Source organism: Protopterus annectens, chromosome 7.part1 (assembly GCF_019279795.1).
Source record: "Protopterus annectens isolate FY-2018-M chromosome 7.part1, PAN1.0, whole genome shotgun sequence".
Classification (NCBI taxonomy): Eukaryota; Metazoa; Chordata; order Ceratodontiformes; family Protopteridae; genus Protopterus; species Protopterus annectens.
The window spans coordinates 185922095-185932094 of NC_056740.1; the positions used below are offsets into that span (position 1 = coordinate 185922095).

The 10000-nt window shown below is 37.5% G+C and overlaps 1 protein-coding gene and 1 long non-coding RNA gene across 2 annotated transcripts in view; one reads left to right on the forward strand and one right to left on the reverse strand.

Annotated features, from left to right (window-relative positions):
- IFT122 (intraflagellar transport 122) overlaps positions 1-4066 on the reverse strand; it is a 2412356-nt gene extending 2408290 nt beyond the window's left edge. Inside the window, exon 1 of the mRNA XM_044078630.1 lies at positions 3914-4066. Within this exon, the coding sequence (XP_043934565.1) occupies positions 3914-3972 (59 nt within the window). The 5' untranslated portion in view covers positions 3973-4066. The remainder of the gene's footprint in view (positions 1-3913) is intronic.
- Positions 4067-4175: 109 nt separating this feature from the next.
- The window catches only part of LOC122807676, a 6582-nt gene continuing 757 nt past the window's right edge, over positions 4176-10000 (forward strand). The window contains exons 1-2 of the long non-coding RNA XR_006365714.1: positions 4176-4365; positions 9851-10000. The exon at positions 9851-10000 is cut by the window's right edge and continues 757 nt beyond it. This is a non-coding gene — a long non-coding RNA (uncharacterized LOC122807676). The remainder of the gene's footprint in view (positions 4366-9850) is intronic.

Consider the following 10000-nt stretch of genomic DNA (forward strand, 5'->3'; position numbering starts at 1 on the left):
GATCGTAGGTTTCCCCGGGAATCATCTCTGTGTCACTGCTGGACAGAGGCACAACAAACTAATGGGCACAGTATTTTTTCATATAAGGGGTGGCGTAAGCCACAAAAATTTGGGCTAGGCTTATAAATGCCTTAGGGCAGATAGCCTAGTATAAACCTATGAACCTATGAACCTGAGAGGAGAAGGCTAGGGAACAAAATGATATTGTTTATGTTTCTGAATAGAATAAAAAGTATTAAAAGGAGGGAGAATGTTAGAAAAATATGCACTTAAACATATATGAAGTGCTAGTTTAAAAGCAAATAGTATGTAATGCATTTTATTCTATTTTACAATATGGCAGTAAGAATGATCTTACATGTAATTGCTTGAAGCTTTGGAACTGCAGTGTGATTGAACTCTGATCCTGGCAGTAGCCAGCTCAGCAAGCTTATGTTTTTCACTAATGATTATCTGCTGGGTCAGGAAAAAGCATGTATCTTCCTTCCTCTGAGATAGTTGGCCTTGTGAATATTATCAGCACAGCTGCTAGAAGTTAATGTTGCAAGAGGAACAAAAAAGCATATTAAGAACCAAACTGACTATTGTATTCGAGCAGGACTGAAACCTTGAAAGAGCAACATTTACAGAAAGACATTATAACTGACCAGGTGCCTTGCAAGGCTGCATTATTCTCATGGGAAAACTTTTAAAAAGTATAACCTCAGCACTTTCTTATGAATAGAATATTGTAGACTATAGTGATGTAAGTGCCCTGTGACTGACCACGTCAGTAAGGTGGGCAAAGCTGATTGTAAATGCTATAAAATATTGAACACTTCCTGAATGTAATTAGTCAAAATTCTATACTTGTATTGTATAGTCTTTTGCCTCCTGGTGTACACTAGTAAACTTTTTGAAACTGAACCTCCTGTATTATTGACTGTTATTTTGAAAAACCTGATGATTTTACAGTCTGTTTTTAATAATTTTACCGACAGAAGCCTAGATTGAGAAGATTTTTTTTACTCATGTATGAGAATTTCTGACACTTTGAATAATACTCAAAAAATAAACAAGTCATATAAATAAGGAAAACTGAATACACTGCAGTCTGCAATAGGCTAACACAAAAGGTAGACACATTAATTATCTACTGTTCCATGTGTGCTGACAAACTGTAATGTAAAAATAAAGTCAAGAAAAGCTCTTAATTGGAAAACTCCAGACTCAGATGCAGTACCTAACTTCTGGTTAAAAGTATTAAAATCTTTACATGCAGTCTTCTAAGAACTAAACCAACACATGAATGGACAAAGGAGATTCTGCCGACAGAGATGACTGCAATTAGGGATACAGACGATAGGCAAGCGAGGGCAGGAATATATTGGAGAAAACTGGCAAAGGAACCAAGGTAATGGGAGCAAATAACTAGAAAGGGAAAGGTAAAAGAATGGGAAGACACCGATAACTTATCTAGACTGCAGGCTAGATATTGCCTTCCATATCAGGGAGTGATATCAGAGTATAAGGCAAAGAGAAAGAAATACGGTGGGGGTCCTAAACAAAAGACTAGCACTGCTAGTGTTTTTAGTAGAAGCTAGAATAGAAGTTATCATTAACAAAGGAATGATTAGTACAGCATATAAAATATTGCAAGTTAACTATAAGAATCAATCAGAGGAGGTTAGGAAGGATTGGGAAGAGAGATTTGATAAGCAATTTACCAATAGAGGATATATGTATGTCTCCCAAATATGCAACAAAATCTAGAAGATTTAGGATTTTTGCTTGGAAATGTTTACATAGATATTTTTAAACCACAAGTAGACTCCAGAGAATTTTTCCTCGGGTAGACAGCAAATGTTGGAGGTGTGATGGGGAAGAAAGAAATAATTAGGAATATATCTTCTGAGAGTGTAATAAGTTAGCAGACTTTAAAGATTCTTTACAGACTACAATATCAGAGATAGTGGGTGAGCAAATCGATGTATCTAGGGAAATGATTTTTCTGAGCTATGATTCAGAATTGCAACTGCCTAGACATAGTAAGGCCTTGGTGAGTCTAATTATGGTGGCTGCCAAAAAAGCAATTACTAGAAAATGGAAATCAAAGTCTAAACCAACTGTACTAGATGTAGTGAATATAGCAACAGAGATAAAACAACTGGAATTGGGATCTTTAGAAAAGGGTAGGAGCAAATTACATACGGAAAAATCGAAATTATAGGAACAATACATATGGGGAGGAATGAGGTTTAAAAGAAGGCAGGATGTTAATGAACTACGCAATGTTTGACTGACAATGATTGGGTAGATTATAGGTAATGTATAATGTTTGCAACTAAAATTATGTCGATACGGTTTGAGATGTATAATGGTTGCAAGTAAGATTATATCAGTATGGTTTGTTTTCATTTATATAACTGTATGGTTGCCTATGTCATAAGTGATAATTTAATAAAAATATTCTTGTTAAAAAAATAACAAGTTTACTGCTTAATCATTATCAGTGGCATTTGTGAAGGAGCATGGCCATGCCACTTTAATTTTTGACACTTTTGATTACACTACATCCAGAAATATATGCATGGCACACTTCAAACCTGCATACACAACAGTTTCTTTGCAGCAAATTCAACGTATTCTGGATTGGATTTTTTACTTGATTTACTAAATTTAAGAGATTTAAGTTTTATAATAGTTAATACCATTACTAGGTTCATGTTGTTTCAAATCTGGGGAGCATTTTTGTATAGTTATTACATTGAGAATAACTGGTGGAAAGTTTCTTACAGTGTTCGCTTTAATAAATAATATGCATGGGGTACGGGTACAGCACCTCCACTTACTAATGGTGGGATTCAGAAAAAAAATCATGCTTAGGCACACAGAGTACCTGTGGTTATAAACAGGTAATGACAGCCAGAAGCAACTTAATAAAAATGAAAAAAAATGAGGACACCTGTAAGACGGGCACATGAACTTTTTCATATTATCAAGTTGGGGCATTTTGTACAGAAATAAGAAATGATGTGAACAAATGATACTGCAACCAGTGTACAAGACTGGACTTCACTATTTTTTCAAAAATAAACATTTACTGTTACTTCGGTTGCTTCTGTCATATTATGGTGATCCAGATACAAAATAATAATTTTATTTAAATACTAAAGGAAAGTTAGAAAACACCCTGTCCACAAATCTCAGGACATCGGCCATTTTTCCTGTTTTCCCCTATGTAGGACGCAACTGCCCCAAAAGGGGCTGCCCTGCATAAAAAGGGACAAGTAGTAATCCTAACTCCTCACCAAACTCTGGATAAACACATGAAATCCACTTGTTCCGATCTGCCAAAGTGTACTTATGAAAATATCCACAGTAGTGACCCACATCAATGCATGCAAGCACGCTGCTACATGTCTTGCCTCAAGAAGAGAAGACAAACCATAAAGATACTGTGCACTACGGATACCACAAGTCCGTCTATACTAAATTAAATAAAAGGTAAAGAAAAAAAGCCACTCACTAAAAAAAGAGTTAGAACAAAACCAACAGCACGCAAAAGCATTCCAATTGACTGAAGTATTTTTTTTCTTTTTTAAGCAAACATAAAGCTTTAGTTTCACAGCATAAAGAAAATGCGTATTTACAAATACAAAGAGATGACCCATAATCTTTAACAGTGTTCGCCACTTCAACAACTTCCAGTCTGAAACACCGATATAGGTCCACTTCAGATGCAGCTGCCAGCTGTACCCCTTTACCAAACGCTCCAGTTTAAAACCAACCGAGATCTGCGGTCTACTGTAAATATCACTAACCTCCATAGTAGTTTACCTTAGAAACGGCTGTTGCTAACCACTGACAAAGGCCACATATACAGCACTTAACAGTTACAGAGAGAGACAAAAAAAACAATAATTCCCCTTACCATTGTTCTACTTTGTCTCTGTCGTGTGCTTGATCTATCCAGGTAAGGACAGATCTCATTGCTTCAACAATATTCCCACAGGGTCGATAAACCCTAAGTCAAACATGCGATGCACTCTCCGCTATTTTACATCTAACTTGGATTGAAAAAAAAATCTCCACCTGAAGCATGCGTAAGAGTGTATAAGCGATCATCCAATGGCTAATCTTCGCGCTGTGCGTATATTCCTCCCGCCCCAAAGTGCTGTCAGTGCCTTCAAGCACTTTCAATAATACACACCCGGAAGTGTTCTATGCTGAGTATTCCGCCATGGAAAAAGTTACACATTCAGTTGAATAAGGCTTGCTAGATATATGTAAGTCTCTTGCACCAGGATTAAAGACAAAAGCCCAGAAGGTCCTTCTTAACAATTTAAACCTCTGCGAAGGTTGTTGGCGTAAAAGAGCTTTTGGGTATGAGTACACATTTTCTGAAAAATACTGTGCCATATTGTCTGACGTTATTCACTAATAGACAGAAAACCTTGCTCAGTTTGTTGCAAAAATATGATTGATAAGGCATGGAGAAAAACTGGCATGAAGATGAGGGAGATATACACATCGCAAACTTAATCGTGCAACAGATCTGATGTTATGTATAATGTATATAGTCAATATAAGTGCATGTGTTCACGTGTGGTGGTGGTGGTGTGTGTATGCGTATATATGTGTGTTTGTGTGTGTGTATATATATATATATATATATATGTATATATATATATATATATATATATCTATATCTATGTATATATATATATATATATATATATGTGTGTGTGTGTGTGTTATGTTATGAGGAAGATTATTAAGATCGCTGGACCGTGTCCATAATCTCGCACATATGTAGGTGCTGTGAAAAGCTTGAATAACTTTTGTATATTTAGGCAATATCAGCATAGTATAACAAGTAGGTTATCATCATACCGCTCAACTATCCAGATTTCGTCTCATATTTTGGTCTATTTCTCAAAGAATTTTGTTTTTCTGGACGATCTTTGGCAAATAAGAGGACGGATGTCAGGAAACTTCGACAGACAGAGTTTCAGATTTCATATCCATCAGAAAATTTATGCTAATGCAAAACCTGATATTTTATCAGTTTTCTACGTTTGTAAGAGTAATATTTAAAAAAGTCACCTATTTTTTGGGTCTTTGTCCCCCCATTGTTTATGGTTTTGTCCAGATTCTTTGCTCTAAGAGGTTGAGCGGTGTAGCTACCAGTACTGTTTAATGCAACTTTATTTTAATAAGTATATTTTTGCAATAGAGTGGAGGACTTATAAAATGACATAACATGGGCACGCTTTACTAGCACATTTTTGTTGTAGGAAACCCGGGCACTTCAGGCAGCAGGCTATTACTGTTACAATGAGGGGTGTCACCCCAGGATCTCCCTATAGGATGTTTATGAATAAGCTGACCATGGGATGCTCCTTTAGAGAAGCAGATTGAATATTTGCTGTTGAAGATGGAATTTTTTTCTTGGAGCAGAGGGAGCGGGAAAGGAAAAAGCACAGGTGTAACAAAATGCATCATTACTCAGGTAAATTAGGTACTTTGTTCAATAGTCAGATTAATTCTATCCTGTCTGTGGAGTAATGGATCAAGTAAATTAGGTACTTTGTTCAGTAGTCAAATGAATTCTATCCTGTCTGTGGAGTAATGGATCATCTCTTTATATGTGAGCAGATAGATACTAGAGGGGTCCATCAGTGTTGTCTATATGGGATCTATGGACTTTGAGAAAGCACATGACCATGTACTCGGGAATGTCTTGTGAGAAGTGCTGTTTTTCAACAGTGAGGGGGCACAGAATAGCTACTGCTGCTGCTGTGTACCATGCAATCTCCATTCAAGAAGAGAGAATATCATTTGCAGTGTTGGTGTTAAGTCAGATGAGTTCAGGGTGGACATAGAATGCTGCTAAGGGTGTGTCTTGTCTCTCCTCCTGCTTGTGATTTTCATGGACAGAATATCAGGGTGCAGCTAAGGTCAGGTGAGTATCATCTTTGGTGACATAAGTGTGGCATCTTTGTTGTTCACAGATAATGTTGTCCTGCTCATCTCAAATGTCTGTGGTGTGTGTTGTACAGAAGAGTGAGTTGTTGCTGAGTGTGAAATGCGCTGACTGAAAGTCAACATCCCTAATCAAAGTTCATGGTTCTGTCTTTGAAATGTGTGGATTACCCTCTCCAGGTTTGGAAGAAGTAGGTAACTTATATGGAGGAATTCAACTATCTTGGAATCTTTCTTATGACAGAAGGTAGGAGACTGATCAGTGGATGTGTATGGTTGGAACAGTACTACAGGTATCGTACTAGAGTGTGTTGGTGAAGTGGGAGCTTAGTCATAGGATAAAGCTTGCAATTTACTGGTCAGTCTATGTCTCTATCTTCACCTGTGGTTAAGAACTTTTGTTAGTGACCACTAGAACTGGACTGTGGATATAAGCAGCAGAAGTGCAGTTCCTTCACTGGGTAGTTGGGTTCACTCCATGACAGAGGAGTCTGACAGTCCAGGAGGATCTCGTAGTACAGCCACTGCTAATTTATGTTGAGAGATGTGGGAAGCTTGTGAGGACACCTCCTAGGCACCTTCCACAAAAGATGTTCCAGGCACAGCCTCCTAAGAGAGGACCCTAAGGAAGATGCATCATATACCTCAGCTCATGTGGGAATGTTGTGGCATTCCACATAATCATGTGGAGACTGTGGTTGGGGATAAGAAGGTCTGGTCTCCCCTGCTCACCTTGCTGCCACCACGACAATCTGCAAGAGATGTTGTTATTGTCTTTCGGCTTTTCCCGGTTAGGGGTCGCCACAGCGGAACTCCAGTCCGCTAACGATTGGCAGTAGATTTTGACGAATGCCGAGGTGCCAGCTCAACGTTCAACCTTCAACGAAGGCACGCATCTGCAGGAGATATGGTTTAGAAAATGGATAGATGTAAGTATGAACACCAGGAACAATGGGAAGTTCTGATAATGGCCACTAATTGTAAAACTAGGGGAAAAGTGACATTAACAACAGAAGGTAATTGAAAACATGTATTGAGAGACTTAAGAGTACACTAAACACTGAACCCTGTAACTGTAAGATAGAAATATTACTGGGTGTACACAATCTTAAATAAACATTTTTCTGTTATGAAATCAGATTTTGTAAAACTTTAAACTGAACAGAGGAAAATGATGCAAAAGATATGGTGTGATATTTTGAGTGTTGTTCCTTGAGGGACTCTTTTGTCAAAACTAGCCAAGAAAGCAGGTAAAAGCAGTTGCCCTGGATAAAGTGGGTGGAAAGCCTTCACTATTCTTAGGGAAAATCCCCTGTACCTCTGACTTTATATAGCATATTTTGAGGTTGTACAACTTTGCACCAGGTGAACTCATTTCGACAAAATGGTCCTATGCTGGCAAAATAAGTGGACAAATTGTACAATTACCAACATCCAGATACAGTCATCTGTTCAGACAGGATCCATTTTTTGGAGCAGAAACAGCTAGACGCTAGATAGCTGCGCGCCTTAATGACAGGTCACAGATGTGTGCCGTGGGTGTAGTTTTTAAGTCCAAATATTTTTGAATAGACGAGGACAAAAGCTATCTGCTCTGTGTCTGCCTTCTTCATGTAGTTAGAAAATAAAATACTGATCTTTATAGCGTAAATTTCAAAAACAGGATGGAAACTTGTACTGATTATTTACACTCTGGAGTTGAAAAGAGTGGGGGTCTAATGTGCTGTGAGACATGGGTGGGATGAGTAAGTGTGCAAACATGAAAAGTTCTGCCATGTACACAAACACAGTGACTCTTTTTTTAAGTTTCGTACCCAGCATACTCATTTCCAACTTACCTTGTCCCACAGTTCCTCTCTGAATTCAATTTACAAACCCTGTAAATCTTTCCTATGTTTGTAAGTTGTTCTCTAAATTCTTTGTCCATTATGCTGTTAGTTTTTGTCTGTATATATTTATTTTGTTCTTGTATTTTGGATTCAATTTTGTTTAGTCTTAAGTCGTTGTGCAATTTCAGAATCTTCTCCGTTTTTCTGCTGTAATGCCCAAGTTGTGGCTTAAATGGGTCATATGTGGATCAGTCCACTACCTCTGTCAACAAACATAATGTAAGATAAAATAAAATGTGGGATTATAAGTCAGCTTGTAATTAAGAATGCTGGACTTAAATGTGCCTTATTGCAAAAGGGCTGTTGTAAGATGTAGCATTCTTCCAAATAGGTGGATTAGTTCATGCCTCATTGAGAGGTCATAGATGTGTGCCATGCATGTTGCTTTAAAGTCCAGCAGTGTTTATAACAAGCGCTCATATTATCTTGCCCCACAAGGGATTCCGCTGTTGGTACCATGCAAACATGTTTTTTGTAATGTAATGCTGATCTGTTTCTCAACTACCAGAGGTCTGTAACACATCAGTGGAGAAGGGGGTTCAGTGTAGTACGAAACACTACATTAGTTGTATGTGTGTGGCATGGGTCACTTAAGTTAATCTTTTAGTACCAGCCTGTATAAAGTTAAAGTTGTGTCTGTGCACTGAGTATTATTGGGGGGGGGGGAGCATTTACATTTGTACTCTAGAATGGAGCACCGTGCTTACATGGTGCAATAATGGGGTAAGATATTGTAAGCACTTTTATGTAATAACTTCCATGAATATAAAGGTGCTTAATGGTGAACATGCCCTTTTCTGTGCTGTACAGCATGTATGATTAAAGTAGAAAAACATTATAGTAGATTAAATGTGCAGTGGAACCTCCCTATTTGGCACTCTGGCAAGGGAATGTAGAATGTTGGCAATAACATTTAATGTTTATTGTATACCAGGTGCTGACTTTGCTCATTGATAACCTAAATGTGCTTGTAGTTGTTAGTTTACTGTATCTTTTTATAAAATTATTCAGTAATTGAGTCTGTACTTGATCTTGAACTAAACTGTACTTTACTAGAAGATTGCTTGTTGGTTTCAGATCTGTGAATTCACATGGCTCTGAGACTGTTATAATCCTCCCCTTACCTAACAAGTAGCAGGTTGTATGTCCATCATATTTTGTGTGGCCAAATGCAAGCAGTATGGGATAGGGATTCTGTGGTGCTATAATTTAATTATTTACAGATCATAAGAAGCTGAAATCTGAAAATGTTTAACAATATAGTGACAAAAATGGATTAGTCCACATCCATCCATGAAATGAAACCACATAATGAATTATCAAGACTTGTAGTACCAGAAGATGGACTAGCAGATACAGGCTTCATATTAAAATTGCAACTTATGCTTAACAGCATAATGAAAACAGTGGATATAATTGTCACTGGCAATGAAATTAAACCACATGTTGAGCCATTACTATCGACGGTATAATTACGCTTGCAAGCAAAAGTGGGTTTTGCTTTCACAACTTCTTTTTATGAATCAAAGTTAGTTTTACGCAGGAAAATGCAATAAACATCATGTGCTCATTATATATTGTATATCCTAAATATGATTTTCACCTGCAGAGTATGCTTGTTGATTAACTAGTAGTGCATTTTCTCTTTCTTCTGTATGGTATTTGGTGGTATGCTGTAAAATATGAAAAGAAAAAAAGGCTTCTTTGCAATTTTTGTCTAAAAGCTCAGACCACATGGAATGAATACAGTGTACAATACATAAAGTCCAATATTCTTAACAGTTGCTGTAATTTATTTTTTTCATTGAGGTTGTTGATCTGTTCTGGAAGCATACTAGCTGTGGCGTGACAACTTGCATTTTCCCAAGATGAAAGGAACTGAATTACTTCACTTCCTTCTGGCAATAATTACTTTAGTGGATCTATATTAATACAGTGGCTGATGAATTCCAGTCTGTCCATGATGAATCACAGAAATATGTTTTGCATTTCAGATATTTGCGTAATGGAACTGGCCTGATGGAATGGTTGCAGGGAATCCACCCATTCCATTAGTTACCTCAAGTCTGGATAACGGCAAAGTCATAGAGAGCCAGCAGTGGGGATGTAAGGTTGAATGGCTACTGGCTGAGAAGAATTCCGCT